This window comes from Capra hircus, chromosome 22 (assembly GCF_001704415.2).
Source record: "Capra hircus breed San Clemente chromosome 22, ASM170441v1, whole genome shotgun sequence".
Classification (NCBI taxonomy): Eukaryota; Metazoa; Chordata; class Mammalia; order Artiodactyla; family Bovidae; genus Capra; species Capra hircus.
This window is the reverse complement of record NC_030829.1, coordinates 5,995,099-6,015,437: the sequence shown is the minus strand read 5'-3', so window position 1 is coordinate 6,015,437 and position 20,339 is coordinate 5,995,099. Positions and strand designations below refer to the sequence as shown.

Genomic DNA, 20,339 nt, shown 5'->3' with positions numbered 1-20,339 from the left:
GCACAACTGAAGAAAGCTCACATGCAGCAATGAAGAGTACTGTGTGCCACAATGGAGATCCAGTGCAGCCAGAAATAAATATTTTTTTAAAAGATTTAAAAAAATTTGAAGTATATATAAAGATACTTATACGCAGAGCACATCATGCAAAATGTCAGGCTGAATGAAGCACAAGCTGGAATCAAGATTGCTGGGAGAAATATCACTAACCTCAGATATGTGGATGACACCACCCTTATGGCAGAAAGCAAAGAACTAAAGAGCCTCTTGAGGAAAGGGAAAGAGGAGAGTGAAAAAGCTGGCTTAAAACTCAACATTCAGAAAATGAAGATCATGGCATCCAGTCCCATCACTTCATGGCAAATAGATGGGAAAACAATGGAAACAGTGACAGACTTTATTTTCTTAGGCTCCAAAATCACTGTAGATGGTGACTGCAGCCATGAAATTAAGATACTTGCTCCGTGGAAGAAAAGCTATGACCAATCTAGACAGCATATTAGAAAGCAGAGACATTACTTTGCTGACAAAGGTCCATCTAGTCAAAGCTATGGTTTTTCCAGTAGTCATTATGGATGTAAGAGTTGGACTATAAAGAAAGCTGAGCACCAAAGAATTGATGCTTTTGAACTGTGGTGTTGGAGAAGATTCTTGAGAGTCCATTGGACTGCAAGGAGATCAAACCAGTCAATCCTAAAGGAAATCAGTCCTAAATATTCATTAGAAAAAATGATGCTGAAGCTGAAGCTCCAATCCTTTGGCCACCTGATGCAAAGAACTGACTCATTAGAAAAGACCCTGATGTTGGGTAAGATTGAAGGCAGGAGGAGAAGGGGACGACAGAGGACAAGATGGTTGGATGGCATCAGCAACTCGATGGGCATGAATTTGAGCAAGCTCTGGGAGTTGGTGATGGACAGGGAGGCCTGGTGTACTGCAGTCCATGGTGTTGCAAAGAGTTGGTCATGATTGAGTGAACTGAACTGATAAAGATACATATAATAAAGCCTACCTCAAAGCAAGGAAAGCTATCAGAGATCAAGAAGTGCATTATATAATGAAAAAGGGATTAATTCTCAAAGACAGCAAAACAATCCTTCAAGTGTACATGTCTAACAACAGAGTGTCAAACTACATGAGGAAAAACTGATAGAGCCACAAGCATAAATGGGTAAATCCACTATCATAATTGGAGACTTAAAACCCTTCTCTCCGCAGATGGATCTAGCAGGTAGAAAATCAGTAAGGATAAAGCTAAAACTCAACACCACCACCAATCAACTGGATACTGGCTATGGTGGACATCTAAAGACAAATTCATCCAGTAATAGAAGAATACATATTCTTCTCAAGTCAGCATGGAATATTCACCAAGATAAACAACATCTGGGCCATAAAACACATCATAACAAATTTAATAGAATAAAAGTCATGTAATATGTATTCTCAGCCCACAATGAAATCAAACAAAAAAATCACTAATAGAAAAATAACTAGAAAGTCTCAAAATATATGAAGTTAAACATATCTTCAAATAAGTACATTCAAAAGTCAAAACCTCAAGAGAAATTTCAAAATAGTGCTCAATAAAAATGAAAACACAACTGATCAAAATTTATGGGATGCAGCAAAAAGCAGTGCTAGTATGGACATTTATAGCACTGAATGTAAACAATAGAAAAGATAGATCTAAGACAATTATCTAAGTTTCCACCTTAGGAACCTAGAAAAAGAAGGGTAATTTAAATCCAAAGTAAGCAGAATTAAGAACCAGGGCAGAAATCAATGAAATTGAAAACAGCAAATTTATAAAGAAAAATCAACAAAACCAAAAACTGGTTCTTTGAAAGCTGAACAAAAACCAATAAACCTCTAGGCCAGGCTAATAACAAAAAAAGAAGACACAAATACTAATATTGGAAATGGAAGAAGAAACATCACTACAGATCCCATGGACATTCATTGAAAGGATAATGAAGAAATACAATGAACTCTATGTCCAAAAACCTGATATCCTAAACGAAATGAACCAATTTCTTGAAAGAAAATATCTGCTAATACTCAAAAAGAAACAGAAAATCTGACTAGATCTCTATCTATTAAAGAAATGGAATAAATAAATAATTAATAACATTCCAAAACAGAAAGCACCAGGCCAAGGGGGAGTTCACTCGTGAATTCTACCAAATGATTAAAAAAGAATAAATAAAAATGACAACAATTCTCTGCAATCTCTTTCTGGAAACAGAAGCAGAGGAAATACTTCCTAACTCATTCTACAAGGCCAGTACTGAACCAATAGTAAAACCAAAGACATTATAAGAAAAGAAAACTACAGACCATTATCTCTCTCATTAGATACAAAATCCTCAACAAGATGTTAGGAAATCAAGTCTAACAAGATATTTTAAGAATTATATAGCATGACCAAGTGAGATTTATCCCAAGTATGAAATACTGGTTCAACATTTGAAAATAATGTATTCATGACATCAAAAAGTCAAAGAATTTACATATAGTTACAACTATGTTTAACTATAATTGACCCTTGAACAAGGCAGAGGTTGCAGCAGTGACTACTTCCTTGGCATAAGAAAATCCACATATAACTTTTTAGTAGGGCCCTTATATAATCCTTGGGTCCAGATCTATGGATTCAACCAAATTGTGAAGTACTGTAGTATGTATGTAATAGAAAACAATATATATGTATAAATGGATCTGCACAGTTCAAACCTGTGTTGTTCAAGGATCAATCATGTATCAGTAGAGAAAAAGCATTTGACAAAATCCAACATCCACTCATGATAAACTCTCTCAACAAACTAAAGTGTATCTTCTTCAACTTGATAAATAAGATCTATCAAAAAAACCTATAACCAACATGTTTAATAGTGAGAAACTCAAAGCTTTCCCACTAAGAAAAGGAACAAGGCGAGGATCATCTTACTACACCTCTTCAACATCATACTGGAAGTACTAGTTAATACAGCAAGACAAGAAAAAGAAACAGAAGGTATACAGACAGGGAAAGAAGAAATAACTTGGCAACAGTAAAATGATGCAAATTTCACACACAGAATTCAACATCCTAAGCCAATGAACCACACTTCAACTTTCTTAAGTAATTTTAACCTCTCTCCCCACTAATAAAGAAACAACAAAAAAATCAACAGCTTACTTTCTGATAGCCTCTTTTATTAGAGCTGTGACTTATTTGTCATGAACAGTAACAGTTTTCTGCATGCAACTATAATGACAACTTTCAGTAGAAAGTTCATGGGTATTAAGGATAACAAAACATCAAGTGTTACTTACCCACAAGTAATATGTGAACTGAAGTGCAAAAATAGCGATGCCTTCATTATCAAAGGACCCAGCTACTGACCGAGAAATGTAGCCTGGCACAATGGCAATGAAGCAAGCGGCTAACAGCCCTGCACCTTGGTTCCACAGTTCTCTGGTAAGCAGGAAAGTAGATATAGACGTAAGGCCGCTGAAAGTTGGTGCAAGGAACACACATACATCTCTGATGTGAACTGTTATGTTCAACGTATTTAAAATCCAATGGATAAGGCCAGCTGTTATCATCAACCCTGGGTAAACCTATGGGAAAAAAAAAAAAAGGAAAATTTAATTACAAATATAAGGAGGTAGCTGAAAACACTAAGCTCTTTATTATTAAATAATTAGGTTGAGAATAAGCTCGCACAACAGTTTGCATTCTTTACATACTACAAAATTAAATGTTCTTTTTCAACTGGACACAAAAAATTCTCATATGTAGAAATACATATTTAAGCAAAAGAAGAAAGATCAGATTGAATGAAGTATTAAAAGTAAAGATGTTTAATGATGGAACACTGGGTAACTTTATAATTGTCCCCACTAACTCTATCTTTCACTATAAACAGGATTCTAACACATCCTTAAGTATGAGGTTTTAACAATTTTGCCCATACTTGTGTTTAAGGAATTGAGAAACAAACAGAAGATGAAAAAAATTTATGTGCAGTTATTATTTAAGTGATATTTATAAATGATTTCTTCCTCCCTTCAAAGTCAAGATCTGGAAAGTGAACAATTCTAGCTAGGAAAAGGAGGACTAGTTAGTGAATTCAAAAAAATATTTTGGAACTCCTCGAAGGTTGACATTTTTACACTTCTTAAAATACTTAACAATGGAAGGCAAATCAACTAGAATAGGCCCAGTTTACAGCTGTACTCCAACCTCTCCCCAAAGGAGGAACATGAAACATTTAAGATTCAACGAACAATAAACAGGACATTAATTCTGAGCTATTTGTGATTAAACTGTGTATTTACATAGCTCTTCCATCCATGGGATTTTCCAGGCAAAAGTGCTGGAGTAGGGTGCCATTGCCTTCTCCGTTTCATCCTTAGCTACATCCTAAAAGATTTTTTCTTTCTCCATCACTACAAGAATGTTATAAATTTACTTCCTGAACCATACTATTTGCAAACTGTCCATGGTCTTTAAACCCACTCCTTTGCTTTTTCTCCATAGCACTTATCACCATTTCACATAGTATTTATTTTACTTATTTACTTACTGTCTATTAAGTAAATACCCTTGGGGACTTTCCTGGTGATCCAGTGATTAAGAGTTCGCACTTCCAATGCAGGGAGCATGGGTTCAATCCCTGGTAGGGCAACTAAGATCCCACATGCTGCACAGCACGTCCAAAAATAAATAAATACATAAACACTCTCACAGAATACAAACTCCAGGATAACATGAAAAATTTCCCCAGCATCCAAATAATAATGATAGGCATAAAATAGATGCACAATATCTATTGAACGCATGGAAGGAGAGTGGGGTAAGAAAAGGGGAAAAAGTATGGCAATCATCACCATTCTTAAAAATTAAAATTTCGTTCCATTACATATACAATACCAGGTCCCAAGTAAATAGTTTTACTGACAATATTTTTTTAATGGAAATAAATCTGAAAATATCTAAATATGGTAGATTGAACTGACATACAAAATAATACATAGAAGTATTAGATGGAAAGATCAAGGTATTCTAGACAGACAAAACCACTCACCAACAAAAAAGGCATGTTTAACCTTAAAAGAAAGAGAACCCGGAAGGGAATCCTTCAGGTTCTAAACATAAAGAAGCATTTCAAACTAGGCACTGATACCACGGAAGTCTTAAAAAAAAACAACACTCGAGGCCCTAATATATACTTTAGGTACTTGAGGTGGTTGGGGGATAGTTATTGCTCACCACTGAGATTTAAAAAAAGGCCTAATTCCCAGCACAAACCCAGGGCCTGTTTATGAAACTAGATGAATTCTACCCATCCATCAAATGAAACAGTAAGCAACTTCTGCCTTACTTCCAAACCTGTAAGTAGAAACAAAACAAGAAATAACTCATTCACCACATGGTTGAGTATGGGTTCCACATTTATACATGCAAGCTCAGTCACTAAGTCATGTCTGACTCTTTGCAACCCCATAGACTGTAGCCAACCAGGCTCCTCTGTCCATGGGATTCTTCAGACAAGAATACTGGAGTGGGTTCCCTTTTGCTTCTCCAGGGGACCTTCCCGACCCAGGGATCCAACCTGTATCTCCTATACTGGCAGGAGGGTTCTTTACCACTGAGTCAGCAGGGAAGCCCTCTCCACATTTAAAACAACTTCACATATAAGAAACGTAGACTGAGAAACAACCTCTAAAAACAGTCCTAAACTTCTGAGGACTCCAGCAAAAGGAAGTGAAAAAGATTATTGTAAGGATGGTTCCAAATACCAGGACACTAGGAATCTCAGAAAACCAGCCTTCACTGAGGGTGAATTCCAGATAAAAAGTTATAAACATACCAGGAAACAAACTATAGTAATCAAAGATTAGTACAATAAAATATATGACAGCATTCACACCACAAGCAGTACAGATAACAGTCATCTACCACACCTTTCACCATTCAATACCTTTCTATCAACCTCAGAGGCTATCATGACTATTCTTCTGTATCATTATTCCTATTTACAAAGATAAAAAGATGTCCCAGATTTTATAAATATAACATCTCACTATCATGGAGAACATATTCCTTCCAAATGAAGAGGGAACATTTATAAAACCTGGCTATATCTTGGGGCCACAAATCATGACTCAATAAATTTCAAAGGATTAAAATTATAGAATTTGTTTTCTAACATTAATATATTTGAAGTAAAAAGCAAAATAAGATGATGAGGAAATTCTCTTATGTTTAAAAGTTAAATACAGTCCTAAGTAACTCATGAATCAGAGAAAATTATACAGAAATTAAAATACATTTTGACTTGAATGATAATGAAAACACTACATATCCAAACTTGAGCAATGTAGCTAAAACAGTAATCATGAGGCAATTTGAAGCTTCAAAACAAATACATTAGTAACAAAGGAAAGTTGAAAATTATTGAGCAAACTATATCAGGAAACTAGATAACAACATCAAACTCAAGAAAGTAGGAGGAAGGAAACAAACAGAAGGTAACACAAGACAAATATTTAATAATCAACAAAGTTTAATGGGTTAAAGACTCTACTAAAATTGATAAACCTCTAACAAAAGTGATCAAGAAAAAAATATTAAATGCATATGTTTCTCCAGTAGGTGCCTTGTCTTTCATTTTCTCTCAAACCATTCTCCTTACATCCCAAATCCTAAAAACATTTTCCTTTCTATCATCCTCTGGATATTATAATTTCCCATAAATTATCAACAATACCTAATCCACCTGGAGTAATTTGAGACAGATTTAGGACCTGGAAAATTAGAATTATCTGACTTCTACATTTTTATCCCCTTCCAAATGTTTTTTTTCAATAAAGCTTCTATAGAACAAAACAAAAACACAAGTAACCTGAATTTAAGAGTGTGACAAGAGCTTCTCCTCCTAACCTTCACCACCTGTCAGAAATAATGGCTAGTATGAGATTACCCCAAAACAGGCTGGGGAGTGGGGGTGTGTGAAGAAGAGTATCAAGAAAAGAGATTTAACAAATTAAATAACAGATCATTAGCCACAGAAAACGTATCAGTTAACTATAAAAAAACTTTTAAGAACTGCCATCACCTTAGTGATGAATGATTTACTCAAATCACTGAAAAAATTTAAGATTAACATGAATAACTGCATTTATACTTACAGTACCACCTACTATTCTTCCTAGTGGATACCATGCTCTTTCATCAAACCAATTTAAAAATTCATAAAACCCATGAGACGCAAGATGATGTGTTGATCTATAGTTAAACCTAGAGAAAATAGGAAAAAAAGAAATGTTATAAAACTTGGTTTACTAGAAAGAAATAGCTCTAGCTTTCTAATACTATACTTTATATTTAACTCTTTATATATAAATCTATGGCTATATATCTTTCATAACAATTTTCCTCAAACCTGAACAACAGATTATTTTCTAAGAAATTGGCTTATACCTCTGAAAATAACTAAAAACAAAGCCCATTCTCCCGCCAAAAAACAAGTCTACAAAACTAGTAATGATCAAATTAACATTTGGCCATTGCTTGGGGTACAGATGGTAAATAGCTATGCATCTGAACAAAAAATGTGACGGTACATAAAATTTACCAAATCTTCAAAGATGTCAATGACTCTCAAAAGATTAAAAACCACTAACAGAATACAGCACCAAAATGAAGCTTGTACATTCAATATAATTGCTTTCAATTCCTGCTTATTTAACTTATATGCAGAATACAGCATGCAAAATGCTTGGCTGGATAAATCACAAGCTGGAATCAAGATTGCCAGGAGAAGGATCAACAACTTCAGATATGCAGATGACACCACTCTAATGGAAGAAGAGGAACTAAAAAGTCTCTTGATGAGGGTGAAAGAGGAGAGTGGAAAAAGCTGGCTTAAAACTCTACATTCAAAAAACTAACATCATGGCATATGGCCCCATGGCAAATGAAAGGGGGAAAAAGTGATTACAGTGACGGATTTTATTTTCTCGGGCTCCAAAATAATTGTGGATGGTGACTGCAGTCACAAAATTAAAAGATGCAAGCCTGCTCCTTGGAAGGAAAGCTATGACAAATCCAGACAGGTATTAAAAGAGCAGAGACAGTACTTTATCGACAAAGGTCTGTATGGTCAACGCTATGGTTTTTCCAGGTAGTCAGGTACGAATGTATATGAGAATTGAATCATAAAGAAGGCTGAGCACCAAAGAATTGGTGCTTTTGATTTGTGGTGCTGGAGAAGACTCTTGAGTTTCTTGGGATCAAATCAGTCAATACTAAAGGAAATTAACCCTGAATATTTATTGGAAGAACAGACATTGAAGCTCCAATTCCTTGGCCACCTGATGTGAAGAACTGACTCACTGGGAAAGACCTTGCTGCTGGGAAAGACTGAAAGCAAAAGGAGAAAGGCGGCAGAGGATGAGATGGTTACACAGCATCACCAAATCAATGCACATGAATGTGAGTAAATTCCAGGAGATGGTGAAGGACAGGGAAGCCTGGCGTGCTGCAGTCCACAGGGTTGCAACGAGCTGGACATGAGTTAGCGACTGAACAACTCTAAAAATCACAGAAATAAAGAGTTAAGTTATAAATAACCATGGGAGATGAACTGTAACTTTACTGTAGAATAAGAACATGACCTTAACGAATGAGAATTTTGATCAATGAAAGACAAAATAATAGGAAGAAATGAGATGGAAGAAGCCACAGTCCAAACTGCAACCTGAAGTAACTGCAAACTATGGTGTGTGTGTGCACGTGTGTGCATGCTTGGGTGTTGGAAGGGGGAGAGATGAAGAGGCAATATTCAGGATGGTTCATGTTTAATATAAAGTTGCTGAGGGCGTGAGAGAGGCAAGAGAAAATCCTGCATCAACCTCAGGGTAATGGGCAATAGGAACTGCTAGGCAGGTGGATCCCCTTAGACGACCATTGCCAAGCAAGGAAGTGGGCCTCATGGGTATCTCCAACACACATAGCCAAGCAATTTAAAGAGTGGAACAATGCTTTCCAGATGAATAGGAAATCCTCATATCCAAAATCAGCTTGCTATATCCTTCCCAAACAGCAAGTCATGACTTTCCAACGCATGATCACTAGAAACAAAATGCTGTAACAGACTTGATCTAATACAAAATAAGCACACATCCAAAATTCAAACATGAGAAAAATAAGCAATATGAAAACTAAGCATCGAAATCAACCAACGAAATAAATAACTTCAGAAGTAAGATAAGCCACACAGGCTGAAAGGGAGGTTTAGAGTACAAGTTTTAGAATCATACTGCCTGGGTTTGGATATCCTGTTTCCACACTTACTAGCTATGTGACCTTGGCTAGACCATTCTCTGTGGTCTAGTTTCTTCCTCTGTAAAGAAGGAGTAACAGTTGTACCCATGTCAATAAGGTGGCTTTGATAAATAAACAATACAATGTCCCTAAAGCACCCAGAGGCTACTGTTACTCTTACTGTGAAATAAAGTATGGTAAAAGCACTATTTGAGTTTTTGAATGTCAAATTAAAAATAAGCTAAATATTAAAAAGGTTAGAGATGCAAAACAAATTAGTAACAAGACAAAGAGTGTCTTGAGAGGCGGCATTTGAAAAGATGGCACAGTAGGTGACAGCAGCCTTCATAACCCCAATAAAAAGTAACAGACAGCTATCCACAAAGGAAAATATTTACAGGAAGGTCAAGTAGAACTGAGATCCTATAGCAGCACAATGAAGCAAAGGATGGAGAGCAACCACACAGATGGAAGGAGGATCACTAGGGTGACAGACTTAGCTGAAGCATCTGGAGACAACCAGGATCAGCCACGTGGCAGGCACCCCTGCACTCCCCATGGTCTGCTCTGTGGTGGACCTAGGCAGGACAACACCACCCATAAGAGCTTTCACAAACGGGGACCCCGTGAGTATTCATCAGAGCAGACCCCAGTAGCCTGCTCTACAGAGGACAACAGCTTTCAACAAAAGTCATCACTGCCACAGGGCCCCTGGAGAGGGAGACGCTGCCATGCCCTCAACAAGAAAGACTTGCTGCTGCACTGCCCCAGCACTCAGGCTACCACGGTCCCACAAATACTACTGAACCCCAGAACCACTGTAAGTGCTTACACTTCAGATTCCAGCTCTGCAGCCTCCTGAGCTCCAGATCCCAGCTCCATGGTTGGCTCGACGAGTGCCTATGCTCTGGGCCCCAGATCTGCAGCTGAGCCACCACTGCGTGGGCTCTAGCTCACAGCTCCATGGTGACTCCATGGGCATTAGCCAGTAACACCACAATTAGGAGAACACCGGTGAGCAGAGCCGGGTGCCAAGAAAGATTTCCTTGGCCACAACAACTCGCCATGGGAGAAAAAAAGATCAGAAGGTCCCCCGTAGCCCTTACAGCCCCCATAGACACTTGCAGCCTTGGCCACTGAGAACCTCTGCAGTGTGCACTCTCCACTTAAACTCAGCTGTTAGAAATGCACGAAGATTACACCCCTGGATCTTACTCGGGGTAAGGACTGCCAGTCTATCCAGCTGTCACTCTTGCACTTACCCACAGGTAAGGTCTTTCCCCACCAAAACTATTGCATAAAATGGGTAGACGTAAAGGTGGCTCAGACGGTAAAGAATCTGCCTGCAATATAGGAGACGCAGGTTCAATTGCTGGGTTGGGAAGATCCCCTGGAGAAGTGAATGGCAACCCACTGCAGTATTCTCGCCTGGAGAATTCCATGGACAGAGGAGCCTGGTAGGCTACAGTCCATGGGGTCAAAAAGAGTTGGACACGACTGAGTGACTAACACACTATACAAAGTAAGGCTACAAGAAATGTTAAAAAAAAAAAAAAATCAAGAAAACATGACAATGCCAAAGGAACACAATTATTTTTCAGTAACTGACCACAGAGAAATAAATCTATTTCTCAATGAAGATTTCAAAGTAACTGTTTCAAGGAAGCTCAGCAAGCTACAAGAGAACCCAGATAGACATCAAATCAGGACAATACCACATGAACATGAACAAAATAAGAAGTTCAACACAGACAGAAATTACACTTAAAAAAAAAAAAAGAACACCAAAGAGAAATATTGGAGCTAATTAAATTAATAAAATGAAAAAGAAAATGCAGTAGAGAACATTAATAGTAGACTTGAACTAGCAGAAGAATCTGAAAACCAGAAGAAAGGTTACTTGAAATTACCAAAGCAAAGCAAAGTAAGTAAAAAATAGCCTACACCAACTGTAGGCCATCATCAAGAGTAATGATTGCATTATAGGAGTTCTAGAAGGAGAGACAGGGGTAGGTAGGTTATTTAAAGAAATAATGGCTTAAACCTTCCCAAATCTGGGGAGAGAAACTGAGTCATCCTGGAATGTGGTGTTCACATGCCCCAATACATATTCAACTCACACAGGACTTCACTGAGAGATAATCTAATAAAACTATCAAAAATCAAAGACAAAGAGAGAACTCAGAAAGCAAGAGGAAAGAAACTCATACATGAGACCCCACATAAGGCTATCAGATTTCTCAGTAGACACCCTGCATCAGAATAAGGTATATAGATTCAAAGTGCTAGAAGAAAAAAACTGCCAACTAAGAATACTCAGCAAAGCTAACCATCAGAAAAAGACATTCCCAAACTAAAAAAAGAGAGCGAGAAAGAAAATTTGCAGTTCATCACTACCAGACCTGCTTTATAAGAAGATAAAGGGAGTTTCATCTCAGTTCTACAAGCTGAAATGAAAGGACAGTAATTAGTAACTTAAAAACATATACAGTATAAACTCACTGGTAAGATATGGACATGAGCAAATTCAGAATATTCTAGTACTGTAATGGTGTGTAAATCACTAACTAGTATAAAGGCTGAAAGACAAAAATAAAAATATCTGCATTCAATAATGTGTTAAATATAAAACATAAAAAGACTGACATAATGGCTTAAAGTTGACTGTTACAAAACGTTTTGTTTAAACCTCAGGGTAGTCACAAAGCAAAAACTTATAGTAGATACAAAAAGAAAGAATACCATGAAGGAAAACTATCAAATCACAGAGGAAGATAGCGAGAGGAACAAAAGAACTACAAAACAATCATAAACAATTAACAAGATGGCAGTAGTTAAGTCTTTCAGTCAGTCAGTTCAGTTGCATCTGACTCTTTGCAACCCCCTGGACAGCAGCACGCCAGGTTTCCCTGTTTATCACCAACTCCCAGAACCTACTCAAACTTATGTCCATTGCATCAGTAATGCCATCCAACCGCCTCTACCTATCAATAATTACTTTCAATGCAAACAGATTAAATTCACTAATCATAGAGTAAGTAAATATATTAAAAATGCAATACCCAAACATATGCTAACAGAAACTCACTTCAGCTTTAAGGACACACACAGCCTGAAAGTGAAGAGAGGGAAAACGATATTCTATACAAATGGAAAGTAGAAGAGACCAAGATTGGCTACATTTTTATCAGACCAAAAAAGAACCCCAAAATTGTAACAGAGATAAAAGGTCATTCATTATATAATGATAAAGGAATCAATTCATCAAGATACAACAATTGAAATAGATAGCAATGCAATAATAGTAGTGGGCTTTAATACCCTACTTTCAAAGAATAGATGAGAAGGAGAATATAAAGAAGGAAATAGTGGACTTGAACTACACTTTAGACCAAATGAAATCTAACAGAAAACATTCCATTTAACCGTAGAACATACAGTCCTCTCAAGTGCACAGAGAATATTCTCCAGGATACTTCATATCAGTTCAGTTCAGTCGCTCAGTCGTGTCCGATTCTTTGCGACCCCATGGACTACAGCACACCAGGCCTCCCTGCCCATCGCCAACTCCTAGTTTACTCAAACTCATATCCATTGAGTCGATGGTGCCATCCAACCATTTCATTCTCTGTTATCCCCTTCTCCTCCTGCCTTAAATCTTTCCATGCAGCAAGGTCTTTACAAATGAGTCAGCTCTTCACATCACGTGGCCAAAGGATTGGAGTTTCAGCTTCAGCGTCAGTCCTTCCAATGAATATTCAGGACTGATTTCCTTTAGGGTGGACTGCTTGGATCTCCTTGCAGTCCAAGGGACTCGCAAGAGTCTTTTCCAACACAATTCAAAAGCATCAATTCTTAGGCACTCAGCTTTCTTTTATAGTCCAACTCTCACATCCATACTTCATATGTTACGTCACAAAACAAGTCTTAACAATTTTAAGAATGAAATTATATCGAGTATCTTTTCTGAGCACAACGGTGTGAAATTAGTGATCAATAAGAAAGTTAGGAAATTCACTAATATGTGGAAATTGAACAGTATTTTCCTTAATCAATGGGTCCAAAAAAGGAGACAGACCCAAATGGAAACACAGCAAAATGTAGCAAAAGCAATCTGAGAAGTTTATAGCAATAAATATCAACATTAGTAGAAAACAGATCTCAAATAAATAGTCTAACTTTATACCTCAAGGAACCAGAAAAAGAATAAATTATGCCCAAAGAGCAGGTGTAAAGAAATAAGGATCAGAGCATAAATGAATGAAATAGAGACTAAAAAAAAAAGAGGAAAAAAGTTTTATTCCACTTTTTAAGATAAGCAAAACTGACAAACTTTTGGCTAGATTAAGAAAAAAGAAGACGAAATCAGAAAGGAAAGAGGAGAGGACTTACCCAGTGGTCTAGTTCTTAAGATCTGAGCTTCCAATACAGGGGGCACAAGATTGATCCTTGGCTGGGGAACTAAGATCCCACACGCCACATGTTAAGGCAAAAAAATTTAAAAAGAAAAAAACTAAGAGGAGAGATTACAACTACTACCAAAAATACACAAAGGATCATAAAAGATTATTATTAACAATTATATACCAACAAATTGGATAACCCAGAAGAAATGGACAGATTCTTAGAAACAACCTATATCAAAGACTGAACCAGAAAGAAATTTTAAAAATCTGAACAGACCAATAACAAGAAAGGTGAGTGTTGGGGGCTTTTGATTACTAATTTGAAGAAATGTCTAGGACCAGATGGCTTCACTGGCAAATTCTACCAAACATTTAAAGAATTAATGCCGACCCATCTCAAACTCTTTTAAAAAAATTAAAGAAAAAGCACTTCCAAAATCATTTTACAAGGCCATTATTACCTTGATACCCAAGTCAGACAACACAACAAGAAAACTACAGGCCAGTGCCCCTGATGAACAAAGATATAAAAATCCTTAGGAAAACACTAGCAAATTGAAATCAACAGCACATTAAGAGGATCATGCACCGTTATTAGGGGCTGCCATTTAGAATGGGTTTTAAATGGCGCTAGTGGTAAAGAACCTGCCTGCCAGTGCAGGAGACCTAAGAGATGCAGGTTCAACCCCTGGGCTAGGAGGGCACGTCAACCCACCAAGCATCCCTGCCTGGAGAACTGCATGGACAGAGGAGCCTCGCAGGCGACAGTTCACAGAGTTACAAAGAGTCAGACACAACTGAAGCAACTTAGCACACAGCACACCACGATTAACTGGAATTTATCCCTGGGAGTCAGGAATGGTTCAACATACGAGAATAAATAAATGTGATCCCATATAACAGAATGAAGGCTTAAAATCATCTAATCATCTCAACAGATGCAAAAAAGGCATTTGATAAAATTCAACATTCTTTCACAACAAAAACTAAAAAAGTAGGTATAGAAGAAATTTACCTCAACATAATAAACGCCATATACGACAAGTCCATAGCTAGCATCATACTCAATGGTGAAATGGTGAAAGCTTTTTAAGATCAAGAACAAAACAAGAATGCCCACTCTCACCCTTCTATTCAACACAGTACTGAAAGTCCTAGCTTTACCAATTAGATAAGAAAAAGAAATAAGGGCTTCCAAATTGGGAAGGAAGAATTTGTTTGCAAATGACATGATCTTATATACAGAAAACTCTAAAAACTTTACCAAGGATTCAAGAAAAACATTAAAAAAGCAGTTGCATTTCTATACATTAAATATGAATTATCTGAAAATAATTAAGAAAGCAATACCATCTACAGTAGTATGTTTTAAAAAAAAAAAAGTCAGTAAAATACTTAGGAATATATTTAACTCAGGAGGTGAAAGACCTGTACACTGAAAAGTATAGGACACTGATAAATGAAGACAAAAGCAAATGGAAAGATACTCCACACTCATGAATTGGAAAAATCAGTATCATTAAAATGTCCATATATACAACATTGTAAATCAGCCATACTCCAAGAAAAAAAATTTTTTGAAGTCCATATTGCCCAGAGCAATCTACATATTCAATGCAATACCTATAAAAATTCCAATACTATTTTTCACAGAAACAGAAAAATAACCCAAAATTTGCATGGAATCCCCTGAGACCCTGAATAGCTAAAGCAAACTTGAGAAAGAACAACAAAACTGGAAGCATCAAAGTCCCTGATTCCAAACCATGTTACAAAACTATAGTAACCAAAACAGTATGTTACTACCAAAAAAAAAAAAAAGCGAGAGAAAGAGAGAACACTGGAACAGAATCCAGAGCCCAGAAAAAAACCACTTTTACAGTAAACTAACCTTTGGCAAGGGCATCAAGGACAATGATGGAAGACTAGTCTCTTCAACAAATGGTGTTAGAAAACCGGATATTACATGAATGAAACTGGACCCTTATCTTACACCATACAAAAAAATTAACTCAAAATAGATTACTGACGTCAATGTATGATGTGAAACCATAAAATTCCTAGAGCAAAGCATAGAGGAAAAAAAAAAGCTCCCTGACATTGGCATTGGCAATGATTTTTTCAGATATGATGCCAAAAACAGGCAAAAAAAAGTAAAGAATATATAAGCAGGAGTATAATATTAGAAGGCTTGTGTACAACAAAGGAAAGAATACACAATATGAAAAGGTAACCTGTGGAATTAAAGAAAATGTTCACAAACCATATATCTAACAAGGGGTTATTATCTATAATATATAAGGAATTCATACCACTCAAAAGCAAACAAAAAATCCAAAAACCCATACAAAATATGACTTAAAAAAAGGTTCAAAGAACCTGAAAAGGTATTTTCCCAGAGACACGCAAATGGCCAATAGGAAAAAGAAAAGGTGTTCAACATCACTATTCAGAGAAACGCAACTCAAAACCACAATGAGATAGATATACCCTTCACATCTGTTAGGATGGCTATTATCAAAAGGATGAGGTAAAAAATGCTGTCAAAGATGTGGAGAAAAGGGAACCCTTGGTATACTGTTGGTGGGAATGTAAATTCATACAGCCATTATGGAAAATAGTGTGGAGATTCCTTTAAAAATATTAAAAGACAACTAGTATGTGATCCAGAGATCCTATTTCTGGGTACACTGTAGACCTATGAACAATATGGGGATTAGAGCATCAAGCCTCTGCAGCTGAAAAATAAATCGGCTCTCTGAAATACTTGGTTCCTCCACATCTTTAGTTCCTCTGCACCTATGGATTCAACCAGCTGCAGACTGTATTTATCAATGAAAAAAATTTTGTGTATCAGTACACTTGTGCAATTTAAACCAATGTTCAAGGGTCTACTGTATATCCACAGGAGACAAAATTAGTATACAGAAGATGTATCGGCACTTACTTCCAGGTTCACTGCAGCATTATTTCTAATATCCAAGATATGTAAACAACCTAAGGGTCTGTTGATAATGAATAATGGATAATGAAAATATAGTTATATTATAACATAAATAATAACATGTATATATACACACATTTTATAATTATGCATTTATATAATGAAACATTTGGCCACAAACAGAAGGAAACCTAGCCATTGGAGATTTGTGACCCATATACAAACTTGAAAGGCATTTATGCTAAGTGAAATAAGCCAGACAGAAAATGAAAAATACTGAATAGTATCGCTTACACATGAACTAAAAAAAAAGTTTAACTCAGAAAGAGAGTAGAATGGTGAATGTCAGAGGATGAGGGATGGAACAAATGGAGAGACACAGGTCAAAGGTTGCAAACTTCAATTAAAACATAAGTTCTAAGGCTCTATTATACAGCAAGATGATTACATTAAGTAATACCGTATTATATACTTGAAATTTGCTAAGAGAAAATGGGATCTTAAAAGTTCTCACCAAAAAGAACTATGTGAGGTGATTATGTGAAATGTGTTTATTGTGATAATCATTTCACAATGTGTATGTATATCTCAAATCATTATGTACATTAAATACAAACAACTTTGTCAACTGTATCTCAATAAAGCTGGAAAAAAGCATTAAGGAAAAATTTAAGAAATCATAAGTAAATCCAGTTTTTACATTTAATCATTAAAAAAAAGAATCACTATGTTTCACAGATGATTATGAAAAAACACTAATTTCAAACCACTAATGATAGGAGATCAAATCAGTCAATCCTAAAGGATATCAGTCCTGAATATTCACTGGAAGGACTGATGCTGAAGCTGAAGCTACAATACACTTTGGCCACCTGATGTGAAGAGTTGATTTATTAGAAACAACCCTGATCTGATGCTGGTAAAGACTGAAGGCATGAGGAAAAGGGGACGACAGAAGGCGAGATGGTTGGATGGCATCACCAACTTGAAGGACATAAGTTTGAGCAAGCTCCAGGAAATGGTGAAGGACAGGGAAGCCTGGCATGCTGCAGTCCATGGGGTCACAAAGAGTAGGACATGACTGAGAGACTGAACAACAAGCTTAAAGTCTAACTTAAAATCATCCACAGAAAACAAACATTTTCTCTGAAGGAGTATCAATTAATTGCCATCACTGAATGCTACAAAGGCAATGAAATTTCGGACTATAGGAAAAGGATTTTAAAATCAGAACTTAAAGTAAAACAACATTTATTTTCCAGCAACAATTCTGAAAATCTAAGCTAGTGCTAGAAATGCTACACATGCTCCAAAAGAAAATATGGGAGTTAATTTTAAAAGAGAAATCCCCCAATACTAGCAACAAAATATTTATTGTACTTAAAGGTGGGACCCTGGAAAGACTACCACTTTAGAGATGAAAAACAAGGCAGCCACCAGAATAGAAATGGCTAAATCTTTTTCTTTCCAAGGGAAGAAAGACTCCCATAAAAAAGGTAAACTCTTAACCTTCCTACCATGAATGACAGTCTAAATTTACCAGGAATCTCCAAATCAAGATATTAACACTGAAACCAAGGTCCCAAAACTTAAATTAATAGTTTAAGCAAAAACCAAAAATAACTTTAGAAAAAACGAGCTCATAAACAACAGTAACAAAGTATAAGAGGTAGAGAATCACTATTAGAAAGTACACAAGTAACAGCCCCAAAACTGGTCAAAGTATTTCAATGACAGAAGGCCTAGTATTTTAGCAAGAACCAGGGCTTTAAATTTTAAATGCAATTGTTCAGATTAAAAACACAAAAAAAGGACTCCAAGGGATAACGAACATGTTTTGAAAACTAAGAAACATGGGGCTCCAACTCTATAAAGTTGTTCTGCATGATATTTTTAACTTTTCATTTTACATAATTCTTGACCTCTCCTCCCTCTTTGCTGAATCATTCTCTTTCTTTGGCTTTTAAAACTACAATAGTCTCCTGATTTTTACCCTACATCTCCAGTCCTCTTCTCTGCTTTCTGTACAGGCAGACTCCTCTACCCAAGATCCTCTTACCAACTCTTAACTCTTCCCCAAGGGATTATGATTGTATGCCAGTATGCCCACAATCTGCCAATGTTATTTCCCTATCTACATGTTTCTCCCCCCTTGAATGTCACAAAGGCATCTCAAAGTCAACATTCAACTAGACTCATGATTGGACACCTCCTCTCTAACTTCAAAACAAGCACATATACTGTCTCCTTTTAGTGCTTCCTACCTACCACCTAAATTTAAAAATCCAAAAATCTAGGTGTCATCCCGGAGTGTTCCTTCTATTTAAATACCTTTGAAATTTGTCTAATCTTTTCCTACTCTGATACTAGCACTGAAATCTAAGCTATCATTTTTAAACTACACTACTTACTACAATAGCCCCTAACTCAAACCCCTACATCCATTCTGCCTATCTCATTCCCCAATCTGTAAATACTGTTTCTCAACAAGGAATGCTGTTTCAAAATGCAAATGTAATTACATTGCAATCCTCTGCTGAACTATTCAAGGGCTTCATCTCTTAAAATTAAATGGAAGGAACTTTAACATAAAGCCACACGTACTCTAGCTCTTACGTAACTCTAGTCTTGTCTCACATTTTACCATCTCCCTACTTTTCCATATACCTATCTTTCAGTCCTCCAGACTCAGCTTGTCCCCTCCAACCTCAGCATCTTCAGACTGCCAGTTCCCTACCTGTGTATCACTGCTATCTCCCCTCTTAACCTAAATAATTCATCCTTCAAACTTCAGCACATTCCTAGGGGATGCTGTTCTGAGGGGAAAAAATAAAGGTTCAGTGTACTTTTTTCTCCCTAGCACTTGCCACAGATGCAATTTCACATTAGTTTACCTGATTAATATTTACCGCACTAGGTTAAATACTTCCACAAGGAAACCGCATGTCTCCAACACCTAGCATAACACCTGGTACATGCTGCTGCTAAGTCGCTTCAGTCGTGTCTGACCCTGTGCGACCCTATAGACGGCAGCCCACCAGGCTCCCCCATCCCTGGGATTCTCCAGGTAAGAACAATGGAGTGGGTTGCCATTTCCTTCTCCAAGCATGAAAGTGAAAGTGAAGTCGCTCAGTGTCAGACTCTTCGTGACCCCATGGACTGCAGCCTACCAGGCTCCTCCCGTCCACGGGATTTTCCAGGCAAGAGTACTGGAGTGGGGTACCATCGCCTTCTCCGACCTGGTACATAGTAGCCCTAAAATATTCGTTGAATAAATAACTGATTTCATAAATATGTTTTAACTCGAGGAAATACAACCTAGATAGCTTCCCAGAGAGCTACCTAGTGTCAACTTTAAGTGGTATCCTCAAAGCTAAAGACCAGTTTAACTATACCTCCTGTGATTCAAAACTGAAGGCAGAATTACAGAGTTCAAACAAACAAGCAAGTTCATTAAGATTCTACTGAAAACCTACTCAAAGAATAAAAAAACTAAACATGAATGAAGAATGCTTTTTGCCCTATTTTATCCCCAGGGTCAAGTCAATCCTGATACGCAAGGCTCCCCAAACTCCCTTAACTCTTTCTTATATACCCATTTTTGACTTTCAGTTCACTTCCTCCTTTTGATTTGCCATTCATTTTTCTATCGTATTTTCTGGCCCAGTTT

General features: G+C 36.8%; 1 protein-coding gene across 1 annotated transcript in view; it reads right to left on the bottom strand.

Moving 5' to 3' along the window:
- STT3B (STT3B, catalytic subunit of the oligosaccharyltransferase complex) overlaps positions 1-20,339 on the bottom strand; it is a 100,694-nt gene that overhangs the window by 41,219 nt on the left and 39,136 nt on the right. Inside the window, exons 2-3 of the mRNA XM_018038213.1 lie at positions 7,183-7,291; positions 3,319-3,606 (exon numbers count right to left, since the gene is read on the bottom strand). Of these exons, the coding sequence (XP_017893702.1) occupies positions 3,319-3,606; positions 7,183-7,291 (397 nt within the window). The remainder of the gene's footprint in view (positions 1-3,318; positions 3,607-7,182; positions 7,292-20,339) is intronic.